This window comes from Anser brachyrhynchus, assembly GCF_964034855.1.
Source record: "Anser brachyrhynchus genome assembly, chromosome: 11".
In the NCBI taxonomy this organism is placed as follows: domain Eukaryota; kingdom Metazoa; phylum Chordata; class Aves; order Anseriformes; family Anatidae; genus Anser; species Anser brachyrhynchus.
This window is the reverse complement of record NC_137706.1, coordinates 10,049,650-10,066,258: the sequence shown is the minus strand read 5'-3', so window position 1 is coordinate 10,066,258 and position 16,609 is coordinate 10,049,650. Positions and strand designations below refer to the sequence as shown.

Below are 16,609 nucleotides of genomic sequence, written 5' to 3'. Positions count from 1 at the left end.
CTAAAGTTGGGATATTTTCAACCCCAGTTGTCTACAACGGAGATTTATAACATTTTTAATGCTTGTCTCCACCCTGTGCTCCTCCAACACCTGCTCTGCTTTTTTATCACTTCCAGCAAAGAAACGGGCAGGAAGAAACTACACAGAAGTAGCTTTCACAAAGAAGCTACACTACGAAACAGAACCGGAGCTGCCTTAGCATTCATACTCTCCTCCCTGCTCTGCTTGGTTTCTTGTTTAGTTTGAAAAGAAACTGAGTCCTTTGGGAATTCACTTCATAACCTGCTCATGCGACCTCTCCTGCCTTACTCTCTATATTCTGGATCATTCTTCAACTTCTGCTGTCTTGTCTGATTTAATGACACCTCATTGCTGTGAAAGCCCCCAGTGAAGCAGCAGGAACATTCGGCCCCATCAGTGTAAGAAGAAATGGGCAGAAGAAATGATGGTGGCAGCACTGAAAAATCACCAGGGGAAATGAAGTACATAAAAATGACAGCATTGATCATTCTTTACAATCCCCTAGCAGCTCGCTGCATGCTGCTGTGGCAGAGCCTCCCTTGTCAATACCTCTGAATATTTATTCAGAGAAATTAAGTGCGGGGTAGAAGCTGCTTTACCTCTGTGGCTGTCTGGGCTTTGCAGGAGCTGTGTCTACACTGGCTATGTCTACAAAGGCTACAGACTATGTACACTGGGGCTCTATCGACACTGGGAAGTGAGAATGGACTCCAAGCAGTGCTAGGTATGTGGGCCAGCCTTGTGGCACGCACCTCTCCACCACCGCAGTGGCTGTAGCATGGGCTCGATGTACCAGAGGTGAATTTAGGAGGGCTTGAACATCCCAAGGGGTCTGCTCCTGGATGGTGCTGAGCCTTAGTCACCCTCAATCTGTCCAGACCACACAAATGAGGGCTGTGTGGAAGGGCTGAACATACTCAGGCCCCATGCCTCACAAGAAGTAAGGCCAAGGCTCAGTCCATGTCTGGATGCATGATTATGGGGATGCGGTGCAAATACAAGAGGGGACTCAAGAAATAGCACAGACTCCTGCTGAAGTGACAGCACAAACCCAGAAAGGCTGGGCGCTGCCTTCCCTGCCCCCCAAAATAATGTTAAGAAAGTGGTAAAACTGCAGCCCAGGACTAGCCTTGTGCCCTAGGGAGCCGTGCTGTAAGAAGGGTGGGAACAGGACCAGCGCAGTGCTTCACTGCTTTACATTTACTGTAATGAGTGGTTTTACATGAACACTTCTAACCTAAGGCAGAATTATTATTAAGTGTCACTAGTGATTATAAATGAAGCTGGATCCCTGACCCCGTAAAGCTCTGGCAGAGCAAGAAACGTGAATCAGGACACAAGCATGTCAGGCAGAGGATGTAGATCCCAGGAGCAGCTGTAACTTATGGGATCGGGCAAGGAGAAGCAGCAGGGCAGTAAGCACATTCCTCCTACACAGTGTCAAAGGTACTCATCTCAGGAAGCTTTAGCACGAGGAGTAAATCCTTCTTTTTTTTTAAATAATTCTACCACTTACTTTCTTTGTGTTTATGGAGCTTTTCCTCCACAAAGTGAACAGAGAGTGAAGCTGCAGTCAACCAGTTCTGCTAGAATACCACGGGGTAAGAAATGCCACTTGGAAATCCAGCTTCAGACAAAGTCTTGGCCCCTTCTCAGGCTGCTGCCCTCCCGGGGGAGTGGGAAGCCTCAAAAAGCCAAGGTACAACCACGCATGGGATGAAGCAAACTTGAGCCACTTCAGATTTTAAAGCCAATGTGGGGGAACCCAGATATGAGCGTGCTCTATTAGATGAGGACTCAGCATGAATTCAGAACCATGGGACCTTATTTCCCAGCTCCATGTCTGATATGGTTGAGATCGCACGAGACGGGAGGTTTTGGCTCCTTTCACTAAACTTACATGAATATCTTTCGGGTTTAGAGCGCCGTTGTATTCCAGAATTTTGTGCACATGGTGAGTAGCAAGTGAGACACGGGAATCATTGTGAAGTTTCTCTTTCTGACCACCTACAAGCTGGTGACTTCCTCGAGAGAACGTACTCTGAAGCACGCAGATGGGTGTGGGCACTCTGAAGAGCAGTAAGCAACACAATCACAGGGATCACATATTTCACAGCCCCCAGTGGGATGACTGAAAATGGAAGGGAGTCAAGAACAGATGTCTGGTATCCAGTAATTAGTCAGGATCTCCCTAAAACCCCAAGCACCTCAAACTCTGAAAGGATTAAATTTGTGTCCACGTATTTAGCAAGTGAGTGCTGTTTGAGCCTGAGCTTTGTAACTCTCCTTACTGCAGAGACGAGAAATGATCTGAACATCAGGATTTCATTAGAGAGCCCTCTCTCGTCTGTAGGCTAAATATCATGGGGGATGTAAACACTTCTGATGAGACTGATGAGAAAGCGTTTGGCAATGTGGTCTTTTTCGATCTGCTGGATGCCAAAAGGGAGGTGACAAGGAAAGAGATCATTGAGGATGGGGTGAGGAGCACAGACCGGAATGTATTGGGATGCAGGTAAAAGGGAAAGCCTCAAAAGGAACTTCAGGGCAAAACACAAACTGTAAGACTCCTGTAGCAGCATTAGCTTGTTGAATGAAAGGTAGGGAGGCCACATCATTTGGGGCATCAGAAATCAGAGCTGATACAGGGTAAAGGAGCTTCTGCCAGCAGGTGCAATCGTACCTGGATCTCCCCAGCACAGCATACCTTTGGATCCAGCACACACATGGTGACCTGGCAAACCCTTACCGACACAACAGGCAGCAAGGGAGGGCCCGCAGTGACAACCAGGGCCAGGCAGGACCAGGCACGGAGACAAGTGTCTGGCCAGGACGTGCCACTGCCCTGCAGCAAGCCAGCTAGGCTTTGCCGAGCTGTCAGCCCCACAACGCAGCTAGGTGCAGGTATGGAGGTGAAAGGATGTCTCTGCTGAAACTGATGACCACAGATGACCTCCTGCTGCCATCGCCCCAGGAATCAAGAGGATCTCTACCTACTCTCCTGCCCCTTCTCCGATGCCAGTGCAGGCATCTGGAGTTGGCAGCTGCTTCCCACCCATTATCACATCTCATTTTCTGGGCCAGCTGTCAACTAAGCCGGTTTGTCGGTGCAACCTCCCCACCTTCCAGCTCCAGAAGCAGCCCACAGTGTGCTGTTCTGCCGGCCCCACAGGCGAGAGGCTTGTTGTCGGCTGTCACGCAGGGTAAGCTCTGGACCACCTGCAAACAAGCAATGGGAACAAGAAGCCACTGTGTGGAGTGTCGGTGCGCAGCCCTGCCTGGAATAAAATATCCTCTGTCCCTTTTAAGCCTGGTCTTTCCACTTCAGTCACATGCAAACATGTTCTCTTCCATTTGAAAGGTCTCTTCAGAGAAGAGTTTCTGCCCTCCCTCCCAAAACAATGCAGCAAGTTGTGGGCTGCTGTCCTATAGCTCACATCTCCTCTAGGGAGGAGGGAACGTACGCGGGCAACTTTTCCTCCAAATGCCCCCCAGGTTTGTAGCTAATCAAAGCAGGCACTGCTTCGCTCCAATGGCTGATTGCAGCACTGGCTCTTCGCCCTTCCCTCACTCCATTAGTTGATCAGGGTCAAACGCTGGGCTCTGAGGCTGCTTCCCCTCCGTCTGCTGCTGCTGGCTAGAGGCTGCCAAGGTAGGAAGGGAACAGGAACGAGGCTGAAGTGAGCAGCACATCCTGCAGCCAGTAATCACTCGGGCTGGGGCAACATTTGTCAGGCAAGGGAATGGCAGAGCACTCCTACACTTTCACCCTCAGGAGCTTGCTGCAGCAGACTCGGAGCCCACGGTGCTCGAACACAAAGAGCAGCAGGGGCGATGAGGCAGTATGAGCTTCCATGGGGGCTGTGCAAACCTCACGATGGCCCCCGGGTTTTCAGTGAGAGCATGACCCTGCTCTGATCTCTAAGATCCCCCCTCCATGGTGCTACTGAGCAAAGCCAGCAGAGATGCATGGGCACTCTTCTGCAGTGCTGGTGAACCTTGAAAAGCAGTAGGCATGCCTCTCTCGGGAGCGTGCATGGCTGGTGTAGCGGCTGCACTGCTGCAGCAGGCTGGGAGGGAGGTCCAGAGAGCTTTCTGTCTCCAGCAGCAGAAGGAAGGCTGCTGCCAGCTGCTGCACGTCCCCAGTCAGCACTCTGTGCAGCACATCCAAGTCTGAAGGCTGAAGATAAGGGGCGAGTGCTTTGCGATAAAGTTGCTTTTAAAGGAAGCATCTCCTACAGGAGCTCACAGCATGCTCTGCCTCAGGAAGAGGGGAGGAGGGAAAGGGCAAAGGCCAGAGAGGAAATGTCCCAGCCTGGCTCCATACCTCATCGCCTGCATTCCCAGCGCTCACAGCAAGCAGGGATGGAAACCAAAGGGTTTTTTTCCATCTTCCTAAAATGGGCTGCACTCTTCCTTCCCTGCTAGCTGCTGAAATGACCTTGAAGAGAGCAAGAAGAGGGGCAAAAATCTGTACAAGAAGCAGCAGCAGCATGTGCTTGTATCTCATCTCCAGCAGCATTGTTGCCAAGGGTCATGAGGGGAGCTCCGGGAAGGATTCCTCAAGTTCTCCTAAAGCATCGCTGCACTGCCTCTGCCCTGCGTGCACTCATGGGAAGCGCTGTGCAAGGCAGCAATGCGAGATGGAGCTACAGTCTGCCATGCTCACTGCTACGTGTTCACTGCTACGAGAGCTTTCCTTTTGCTTTCTGTGCTGGAGAAACCAACCTCTTCCCCCTAGAAACAGCAAAGACCAGCTCTCTGCTCTCCAGCCAACTCGTTCTCTGTGGAGCAGCAGGCAGAGCCTGGCTAAGCAAGGCAGTCTCCTGTGTTTGAAAGCAAGTAATCCTTCACAATATACAAGGCAATGCTGCAAGATGAACTTCCCAGAAAAAGTGACAATGCCTTGTGACTTGAGCAATTTAAAACTTATCTCACAACAGCGTTGAAGATCAGATAGTTCTGTGCCAGGGCAGATTAGATGATGCAGCAGGTCTTCCTCATCTCTCATTTCCTTTTCGTTCTTCCTTCCTCCTGCCCTGCTGGCCTTCCTCCGCTTTTCTTTCATATTCCAGAGTTGGACTGGGGCTGCTTCTCCCTCAAGACAAAATGCAATGTGTCTTTCAGATCCAGAGGGCAGACAGCTGAAGGGGAAAGTTCGTATCCATCCTTCCCTGTACCTGCAAGCTGGAGGTGATTTATCGACTGAACAAGCCAGCTGGTAAGATGCCTGCTCAGCCTGGCAGGCAGCAGACCTTTGTGGAAATGTTTGGGGTGCAGAGGAGCAAGGCTCACACGTAGACCAAGCCTGAGGGGAAGGGGAAAGCCTGCTGGAGAAAGTACCATCAACCTGGATCACACGTGTGGTTTTTTCTCTCCACCTGTATGCAAATGACAGCCCTTTTAGTCCTCTGTGTGCATGGCAGAGCAATATGGAAATAGGGAGGAAGGTGATCACAGCACAAGCTCCTCATGGTTCGTTTGTGGCTCCACTTTGCATCTCCCGTGGCTGCTCCAGCACAAGGCGTGGATGGACACACACAGAGATGGGGAAGTGCTGGGCTCACGTGATACCCCAAGTCCACCAGTGCATCCATCAGTGTCTTACAAGGCATTCCTATAAAACCACCAGCAGAATATCACCCTCCAACCAAGGGGAACAGTCCCAGCCCACGGGGAGTCCCCATGCAGTCACTGGGCTCTCTCTAGATGATCTCTTATGTGAAAGGGCAGGCGAGGCTCTGCCAGCCCAGCCATTTGCCAGGGCTGCTCCCAAGCTTTTTTGGCCCCCATGATGTGCTCTAACACCCTCGCAGAGGAGACACAACTACCCTGACGTGGCTCACCTCCTTTTCCTTCAGAAACCAGTTAGAGCCGAGCCCAGTAGTTGGGACTAGTTTGGGGTGGTGGTGACAGGACAATGACTAGGGCCTCTCATTGGTGATCACTGCTGGGCCCTGACAGAGCCTCTGGACTTTGGCTGCACTCAATTTATATAATTAACTACACAATCCCAGCCTAATTCTTTGTAGTGTCAGAAAAGCCAGTCACTGGTGGGATAAAGTGGAATTAGGGATGTTTGGGTGGTGCATACTGGAGAGGAGTCTAATCAGCCCTATTCGAGGGACAGCCTCTCCAAACTGGGCTACACTGAGACACAGCAAATCAAGAGGAATTAACACCCGGCAGTTTGCTGGGTGAAAAAAATATAAATGAAAAAAAAAAAAAAAAACAACAAACACAGCTGCTGCGTCTTAACTGTTCTCCACCCCCTCCAGGGAGTTGAGGAAGAGCAGGCCTGTCAGCTGCTTCAAGAGACATTATTATCCTCGCAGTTTCTTCCCAGTGTTTACAAGGAATCGCTGCTGCTGCCTGTTTGGTTGCCTGTCAGTGTCAGTGCAGAGCGAGGTTCTCTCGAAGTTCACCCTCCGCAGGCTCCACCACCCAGGAGCAGGGCCAGACCTAACCCAACGCCGGACGAGGGCAGGCTCCCAGGGCTCTGTGCACCGCCTCGGTACCAGGCAGCGTGCTGCAGAGCCCAGCTCTTCCCAAGCCACTTCTTTTCTAGTTGGTCCCCCGGCCACCGTCAGGGCTGGCCCTTAACTCAAGATTTCCCCTCAGGCTCATCTCCTTCTGCTCCAAGTCCACTTGCTCACTGCAAAGACCATCCGTCCTTCCTTTGGATCATGGTGGGATCCAAACTTGGGAAACATTCACCAAGCTTCTCCTTCTCTCCTGCCCCTTACGAGGCAAAGATCCAGAGTAACCACGATGCCATCCTCTTCCATGTTCATCTACCTTCACTAAGTCAACAGGTGAGAGACGACATGAGACACGTCACAGTACAGTGAAAAGCCACACACTACAACAGAGACATCTCTGTCCAACGTTGGGTTAGGGCTCTGCTTCTGGAAAAGAGTAGGAACAGTGTCCCAGCAACCCAGGGGCAGGACCCGCCAGAGGGCACGTAGCAGAGAAGTCCATGCTTAGGTCACATCTCAGCAGGATTGCTCAGGGCCTGTGTCAGAGCAGATCTCAGGCCTGATGGCACTGCAGAAGCTTGAAGGACATGCTGCTGTTTAAGATTGTCAATGAGGTGACTACATCACTACCTTCACTTCACAGAAAGGAACACTGAGGGATGACGGGCACATGGCTTATCCTAAGCCCAGAAGGAGGCTAGGAGAAGAATTCGGGTATTTCTGTTTTCCAGTCACATCTCTCACATTCCTTTTGCTGCTGTCATGAAAGGCCAAATGTTTCCCATGATCAGGCCTTCCCCGATTTATGGTTTCTCGCTCATAAATACTGGATGAGCAATGACAAAGGTACAATCACCAGTTCAGCTGCGGACTGCCTGCCACGTGGCTCTGCCAAGGTAGAAAGGGCCACCACTGCCATTTCACAGTGCCAGGAAAAATATTTTTCCCGTGAGATTAAAAAGCCCAGCTCCACAGCCTCCGTTCCCCTTTCCCTCTGGACATGCATGCATATACCCCTGCATTCGGCCCTAGACCAACCTAATCATGTAGAGAACCGCTGAGGTGAGGACGGAGAGCGCTACATCATCCAGGCTCCTGCGCTGCTGACCCAGCTCAGAGCTGCACGGCACCCGTGGCCGGCTGCCACTACCCGTCCCTCCAGCAGTGACACTGCTGTTTCTCGTGCTGCCACCTGCTCCGGGAGCCCTGGGGGCTTGGGCTGCTCTGTGCTTCGGGACACTTGTGCCATCAAACTGCCACAAAAAGCTTGGAACAGCAGGGTCCCAATGAAACGCTCATCAACTTCTGTGATAAAAAAGCCAGTCGAGGGACACTGATTGAGGGGAACTAAAGCACTGTTGCTTTCTTGGATGACATTTGTTATAAAATTCTGAAGATTTTTTGTGAAGTTTTATTTTTGGTTCCTTTGTCCAAATCATACAAAGGATTTTTTCATGTGTTTCTAGACTAAAACACCACATGCGTGGAGCAACCCACTTCAGGAAGGACTGGGGTAGGAGTACTTGAGAGGAGGCATATTTATCAAAGCGGGGCAATTACCTCTACTCTCTCCAATTTTATGGCACACTCTTGTTGAAGAACTTCTCCAGAGACATTATCCAACTCACAGCTCCAGCACCTGCTGTTCTGCAGGACTTCTTGCTTAGGAAGGGACGAAACAAGGGAGGAATAATGACCAACTTATCCCTGACCATGCAGGAGCAGGGAAGGTGACAGAGACTGGAAAGGCAGCAACCAGGAGACACTCATTCCTTGGAATGAAAACCCAGGGTGAAGGTCAGCATCGTTAACAACACATTACAATTCTTTCCTGGTGACGTGGTGCTGGAATGAAAGGAACAAAAGGGTTCTTGTCCTGAAGTCAGAGATGCAGTTCCAAGTCCTTTTCCAAGAAGGCAACAAGGAGAATTTTGCAAAGAGATTGCATAAACATTTTCCACTCTAAAATGACTCTGGGAATGTGGAAATTGCTTCATCCTTTCCTTTAGCCCTTGGGGTATTCCTGCTTAATCAAAATGGGGAGAGGGAGGAGTTAAAGTAGAAGAGGAAGCTTAAAAATATGTATCCTTGTGAGAGAAGCAAGAATAAAATGTCATCTCTCAGCTCTGAAAAAGTTACCACATTGATTTCTGCTTCATAAAAATGAGGTTAAGTTGAATGCATTAAGCTGGCAAACCGGATAATTGCATGTCCTGAAACTGTCTTCGAAACAGCTCTTTTCACAGCGGTGCTCAGAAAATAACTTCATCAATAAGGCTCTTGCCCATTAAACCTTCGCACCTCTCTGTGCCTTGCTCAGGAGTGAAGCTTGTCCTTCCCCAGAAAGATTTTTTCCTCCTTTCACCTCAAACTAGTGGAAAAAGTTAGGCTGTTTTGCATTGCATTAGCATATTTCTGGCAAAGAAGTAAGGAGGATAAAAACCAACCGTCTTCTCAGGGCTGGGGCTTTCCAGCTCCGGTTCCCCACACATGGTGTGCTGCAGAGTCTTGCACTGTGGCTGGCAGCTTTTTTCTCCAGAGTGGAAGTGAGAATTGCTTGGAACCTCAGGTTTTGCCCGCTGAGCCCTTGTGCAGCCCCCCTGGCAGGATGGGTCCTGCCCTTTCTGCCCGGCTAGCGTCGCCCCGTCCCCCTGCCTCTGCACCTTCGAAAGGCAAGAGCATGCCTTCGGCTACCTCGTTTGCATGGCAACGCCTGTGACTTCTTTGGCTCACGGTATTATCCAGCGCTGGTGCTGAAGCCTTGGATCTGAACGCTGCACTTTCTCCTCGCCAGCTTTGTCTGGGAGGGAGATCAGGGCTTCTTCCTCTGCCTCGAGCCCCACAGCATAACAGCACTTACCACAGGGTGTAGCAAGTGTCTACAGACAGGGAGATGTGGTGATAACTGGCTGTTCTCTCCCAGTGGCCCTGTCCTCCTGCTGGAACAGAATGGACGGGGTAGGTCCCCACTACCCTGGATTTATCTGGCGTGCAGAGGTGCCCCTGAGTGCCCAGCAGGTCTGGGGGATGACAAGCAAACAAATCAGACTTGCCCTCACCCATCGACTGCTTCAGAGCACACAAAAATGCTCCGTGGGGAAATGAAGCAATCAGTTTCAATTTCTCGTGTCAAAAAGCACCCCAATGCTGTTGTGTTCCTTCTTACACTCCCAAATCCCCTCTTCGTCCTTTCCCACTAACCAGCTTCTATTTTTTTCCCCCATGGCCCTATCTGGGCCAAGGTCCTGCTTCATTCACACAGCTTATGGATCTGGCACAGCCCTTTCCAACCCTGTCTCACTAAATAAGAAAAGTGAGGCGAGGAAATGCTGTTCTCTTCAGCTACCTCATTAAAGTTTTTCACTTGATATGAATGCAATCAATAGTGCCTTCCTGAAGAAGCTTCAGTGACAGGAGCAATTAATTTGCTCCCACTTGCCAAGGCTAATGTGCCTCAGACACACTGGCCTTAAAGTATGGGGTGAGCCTGGCAGAACATTATTCCCATGCAGCTAAAACACATGGGAGAACGCCCCATCAATAGCATGCAGCCTCCATGGTAGGAAGTCTTGGAAAATGGCACGGATTGCAGCAGGAACCTCCTCACGCCAGGCTCCAGCACTTCTCCTTTGAGGACCCTCTGTTACTGTGACACAGCAGCAGTAACAAAGGCTGCCAGAGAGCCCCCTCCAAAAACAATGGCCTGAAGACAAATGACAGGCAGCTGGCAGGATACGGGCGTCAAGCTGCGGGCAGCTGGTGCTGGCAGAGAAATGCGGAGACGTGAGCTCTCTGGGAGAAAAGCGAACCTACCACGGTGCCCAGCGAGGGGACGTGTAAGGAGGAAGCTGGGAGGAGTCTGAGGGAAGAGGAAAATGAGAGGCTGGAGCAGCAACCAGCTCTCCCAGTGATTAGAGATCATTAGCAGATCAGCCTCTCTCTTTTGAAAGCCTTTATAATTTTATCACAGTGTGAAAGCCCAGACTGAGAGCCCTCTGACACGCAGAACGAGAGGCTGGGCACAGGCAAGACCCTCTTATTGATGTGCCCTGTGCCCCGATCAGTGGGGACTTCTCTTCAGGGGTCTGGGGGGCCTTAAACCTCCCAGATGCTACTAAAGGGAGCCAGAGGCTTCCCAGGGCCAGCCCCACAGGTGATTGTGTCACGCAGGCACCCGGCTACTAAGAACAGCCCAGAGACGAGCCGCCGTGAGATGGCAAATGGCTTTCACTCGCTACGAGCTGCATCTGAACCACTGACCTAGAGACAAATGGCTCCGCGCCCTCCTCCCGGCCCCTCACGCCATCTATTCCCTGTATCATACCACGCTGTTGACAGGAGATGCATTAAGCATCGCCAGAAGGTGACTATAAAAAAAGAAGAAGGCTTTTTCCTTTTTATGGCACCCTCTGTAGCTGCACAGCTATTCAAATATTTGCCTTGCTCCTTATAATTCATTATAACCCATTTTTTACGATACCATCTTTGCAACTGTGTATTCCCATTGCCCAGGTGGAAAGCTTAATTTGAATTATGGCAGCAGAACTTCCTGCCGGAGACAAACCCCACCAAAAACATTCAGTTAAGGTTTCTTTCTCCCGAAAGGTGACACAGCCCAGGTTAGGGGTTGGGCCACTGGCTGCCCAGAGCCAGTGAGGGAAAGGTAATGTCTGCACAGAAATGCAGAACATCTTCCTTCTGTTGTCTGTCCCTGTTCTGCCAGGATATTCTGCTGCACAAGTGAAACAGTTCGATGTAAAGGCTGTGGTAAAATCTTGAGCGACCTTCTTCTCGTGTGGCAACAAGGGGGTTTTGCTATTAATTTCAGTGCAGCCGGGATTTTCTCGAAAAGGAAAAGATGCTCCAGTTTTGGGACACTTTGTGCAGTAAGAATGCAAATTACTGTAACTGGCACTATGATCCTAATTAGCTCTTTGATGACATTAAGACAAATGCTTGATAATTCTGCCTTCTGAAATGAGGTAATGCAAACTAAGGAAGAAACTCGGCCCATTCTCCCCCTCCCTGCCACGTTCCCCGTATTTGCTGAGTCTGATTTTGCCCAGTGGAGGCCAGAGGTTTTAACGAGTTACTCTCATGGGTCTGCCTCGCTATTTAACGCGACAGAATTGCAAACCATATCGATGAAAATCTGCTAAGCTATTTTCAACTGCTCGTGGAATGGGACCCTGCTGTGCTGCTCGAGTACAATAATTCTGTGCAGCTCCTCCCCTCTCAGGAGCCAGTTATGGATTTGGACTATCATTACATCCCCCAGGCCACTAGCCATGTTAAGTTAATTTAATTTAAGGAAGGCTACAAATAGGTCAGAAGAACCTAGGGGAATTAGCTGTTCAAATGAAAATGGAAATCAATTGGGAGCTACAGTCTCGCAGTTGTTGGAAGCTTTCTCCTGGTCCTGCCCGGCGAGCCCTCGAGCCTTTGAATCAGCTTTCTGAATCTCTTTGAATCTTCCTAAAAGCGACGTCATCTTTCAGATGATGTAATCTGTGGCCAGTAACAGACCTGAGAAGATGCATTTCCTCCATTCTGAAACTTTTATATAATATGGAAACTCGAGGGGAAAAAAGGACAGCATCCAGGAAGGTTTGCACGTTTTCATTGAAGTAATAGTCTGAAAATGACACAGTTGTCCTTTCTTCAGGTTTCAGCCGCCAAAATTGAAAAGTACACCTTTTTTTAACAAAAATCATTAAAAAATCCTCTCACTTATGACAATCTCTTATTATTGTGATATATATCAAAACCAGTTAGATCCTTTCCTACTCACCATAGTCTCTCGCATAAGATTCTGAAAACAAAACGTTTTGGTTAGCATTGCCTACGTGCTATCTGAAAACCAATTTCCAGGAGCAGGATATTACTGTTGTGCCAATAAATGTTCCTTGTCCATAAGTCACAATAGTTTTATCTTAAATAGAGGATACTGCATCCTGGCACCAAACACTGGGGCAGATGTGCATAAAACAGGGAAAGCTCAGCAAATTGCTCTTAAGAAAAAAAAATCAATCAATTTTCCTATGAAAACCTAAAGGGATTTTTTATTTTTGTTTAACACTCACAGTCTGCGCTGTCTTTTGATTGGGTATGTGGGTTACAGGGCATTATTCTGCTTTATTATTTCTTCTGGGTGACCTTGGGATAAAGTCTGTAGGATATTACCATTCAGTTTGCTTTCTCTGAACAGTTTCTCAGGGATGACACCGTGAAGGCCCAGCTCCCTGTGCCTGGGAGCTGCAGCGTGCCCCTCTTTTCACATGGCCCAGAACCACAAACCTGCCTGGATACCCTGAATAGCTGCTGGGGTGGGCCAAAGGCCGAGGTGAGAAGAGTTCCCCTGGGGTGCCACCAAGCCTGGCAGCATGAAGCAGGGTTAGGCTGGGCGTGCACAAGCAGCAAGTACTGCCTTCTGCAGTTTCTTCTGTTTTTCTGCTGCCGTATCCCGAGCTCAGGTTGCTCCCTGCTGCAGCACAGCCACTTTCCCAACCACTCCAGAAAGCGCAGGGGTCACCTGTAATCTTGTCACCTCTTGTTGGGCCACCTCTGGACTACTCCCACGGCTGCAACCGAGGCATGACAGGAGTACCTGTGCTTGTTCTCACCCTGGCAGCACAGCTCCAGACCCAGACTACGTTGGCTGCCCTGGATTTCTGCTAATGCACCTGGTAACTACCAGACACCAAAGCTTATAAGGCGATGAGCAGGCATGCTAGGCTCAGCCAGCTCAAGCATGCCTCCCTCCACTGCAGTCCAACTTCTGACTGCAGGACAGATACGGGCAGATACTTCAGAAAGACTCTATTTATATTCTGCCCTACTGGTAAATTCATTCCTTGGACCACTCATGCAAAATGGATAATGCAAATAAACTGCTACATTTGGAATTAAGCTTATTTTTGTACTCCAGTGAACATGAGCGCAATGGATTTTCTTTCTTTCTTTTTTTTTTCCCCTTCTTTAGGGTGTTTGCTGAGCTGCAGGCCCCAAAGCACTTGGTTCAGGTCTGGGGGAGGATGTCACAGCAATCTGCTGCTGCTGAGACAGAATGGCGCAGGCACTTCAAACCACTGGCTCTCGAGCCCACAGACTCATGACTAGCATTGATCTGGAACTGATGAGTGGCTGGCTGTTTTACAGCATTGCAGCCCTAGAGAAGGCTGCTCTCTCCTCACTGCAGGGTGAGTGATAAATTCATGCAGAGCATAGCCAATTGCAGGGGAAGAAACAGAAAGGCTCTCTCAACTCAGGAAGTGACCACTCATCCCTGTACTCACTCAGAGTGACACTAATGCACAGATGTAATGTTCATATAGGAGACAGAGCAAGGAGACTGACATCTCTGCGCACACTGCATCCTCCTCTCCTCCTCAAACAGGACTCAGTGTCTCAGCAGTAGGTACAAGCGAGGAGCTAAGTTCCCCATGGCAGCAGTGATTGCTCCAAGAACTGTCAGCGTGGTTCCAGGGAGCACAACAGCTTCCTCCCACACAGAGATGAAGCAGCACTTCTCTTCCCCATCTCCTTGGTGCTTTGTAGCATGCACTGCACCAACGGCAAGGGATTGCCCCTTCTCTCTGCTTCCCTCCCTCATTCAAGAAGGTGGAAAACCTCCTAGAGCCGCACGCTCTCTGGGAAACTGCTGCTTGGGTCGAGCCCTGTTTGAAAAAAGACTATCGTGTTTGCTCTGCTGGGCTCTGCAATGCATAACAGAGTCTGCATTGCAGTCTCCAACTGCAATCCAACACCATCTGTCCCTTCCACTTGCAGCACTGCATCACTCCAGGGAGTCTGCTTTTCAGGAGGGATCCAGAGTGTGCCCAGCTATGCTGTCCCCTGGTGCCCAGCACAGCCAGCAGAAGGGCAGAAAGCCCCACCCCGATCCGCAGTACGAGACTGGAACCACCACGGGCTGCTCAGTGAAACCCTGTGAGAAGCGAGACAGGAAAAGGGTGCAGAATTGCCTCCTTTTCACTATGTTTTTAAAAGAAAATCAGTGCACTCAACGGCAATTTTATTTAACTCCTTTTCAACCACTTTATGGAAAGGAAGTCAAGTAGCAGAAGCGTGCAAGTGCTGAGCCCTACACTCCCATGACTATGTAAATCAGCATCAAGGAGCTACGTTGGTATCAACCTAGGCCGCCAACTCCCCTTTCCTGAGTGTCAGAGAAGCAAGGCAACCAGGGGACAAGACAACAGACCTGGAGATACTTCATTGCTCAGCCCAGTCTCCGAGCTACTGAGCCACACCAGGGAAGACATTTCTGCTTTATTGGTCTCCATCTTTCAATGCACATCCCGTCTGTCTGTGCTATGAAGCAAATTAACCTAGTAGTGAATTCTTCAGGGCTGTAGCTGTCTCTCCCTATGCATCTGTACAGCACCTTGCACAATTTCGTCCCAAACTTCAGCAAGGCGTTGTGCCCTGCTCTAAGTGAAACATTCACAAATCATAAGGCTACAAAGATGAAGCCCGAGATTTGTAAGGTATGCACCAACGCTCTCCCTCTGAGTCCGTGATGCTGGGAGGAGGAAGCGGTTCACCTCCATCGTGAATTAGTGTTCTGACAGCTCGGTGCTATCTAGCCATGACTTGCATGGCTGCTTTCCCTTCACATTCCCAGGAGCACACTCTGCATTAGATCATGTTCTGCATCAGCCTGTGCTCCAAAGCAGAGGAGAAAGAATGGGGAAGAAGATGAAATTGCCTTGACCAGCCTTCATTGTCCTGAAAATATGCTACTGACATGTGGAGAAAGCTGCAGGGAGCTTTCTCTCTGCTTTGGAGAGCACAGAGACAGGAAAAAATAACTAATTTTCGAGCTGCTTGTAAGGTTGTGGCTTCACTCACAGTAAGCCTGACAACTCGCCCTGCATATTGCAACTCCCCTGAGAACAGCACAGGATACTGGGGCTCTTGCTTTCCACCAGACCATTATGTTTCTAAACGGACCCTATTTGTCTGCAGAATGTTCTTCTTTCCTCTTCCCCTCTTCCATCATGTCAGAGAATTTAGAAAACGAGAAGGTTATAAATATATAACTAAGCCATTTATTCAGGAGCTAAGCATGTAGAAGTTGCTTGGGTAAATAAACGCCGCAGGTTCTGCAAATCAGCTGTCTCTAGACCCTTCCTCTGTGCTGTCTCTGGACCCCCTGGGACTCTGAGAGGGCAAGACCACACTGTCTGGCTAACTGCTCCCCACACAGCCAGCTCTAGCTTCACACTGCCTGCAGCAGACCCACGTGCACTTGCTCCCCACTCAACCCATGCATCCCCCCCCCAGAGCACACACACTACGACCCTGAAGGAGATAGCACAGTCTCAAGTGACTGTGCAACAGCAAGCTGATGGCCCTCTTGGGAGCCTGCTAAAAGCAAAGCATTACACTCAAGACACAATCTTTAGCATTCGCACTGGAATAAAGTGGGAGAACGGGCATTCAATCCAAGCACCTTTGTGTAATACCAGCATAAGCGGAGAAAAGATTTAGGATGCAAGTGCACCGCAGCCTCTGCTCACCTCCTCCCACTGATGAATGTAGCGGATGAGCCGGGAGAGCCGCAGGAGCCGCAGGAGGCTGAGGATCTTAGTGAAGCGCACAATGCGCAGCGCCCGGGCTGTCTTGTACACCTCAGAGTCAATGCGGGTTTCAACGATCAGGAAGATGTAGTCAACGGGGATGGAGGAGATAAAATCCACCACAAACCAGCTCTTCAGGTACTTCATCTTGATCCGCTGTGGGTCTAGGATGATCTCCGTGTTGTCCTCCACCACGATGCCTGTTCGGAAGTTGAGGACAAGGTCGATGAGGAAGAACGTGTCCGAAACCACATTGAAGACAATCCATGGGGTAGTATTTTCATCTTTGAAGAAAGTGATGCCCACAGGGATGATGATCAGGTTCCCTACCATCAGCAGCAGCATGGTCAAATCCCAATAAAACCTGGACAGCAAGACAGAGACATGTGAGATCAGCTATGGAGTGGGAGACCAGGGAGCCCACATCAACAGAACTGATGTGCTTTATACATCTCTCCTGTCACTCGTTACCTAAGCTTTGCTAGTCTGCCTGATGTTTTCCCA

The 16,609-nt window shown here is 49.8% G+C and overlaps 1 protein-coding gene across 7 annotated transcripts in view; it reads right to left on the bottom strand.

Moving 5' to 3' along the window:
* HCN4 (hyperpolarization activated cyclic nucleotide gated potassium channel 4) overlaps positions 1 to 16,609 on the bottom strand; it is a 160,646-nt gene that overhangs the window by 68,123 nt on the left and 75,914 nt on the right. For all 7 annotated transcript variants that reach the window (XM_080607289.1, XM_080607290.1, XM_080607285.1 and 4 more), the window contains one exon: positions 16,046 to 16,469. In XM_080607289.1, coding sequence (XP_080463415.1) covers positions 16,046 to 16,469 — 424 coding nt within the window. The remainder of the gene's footprint in view (positions 1 to 16,045; positions 16,470 to 16,609) is intronic.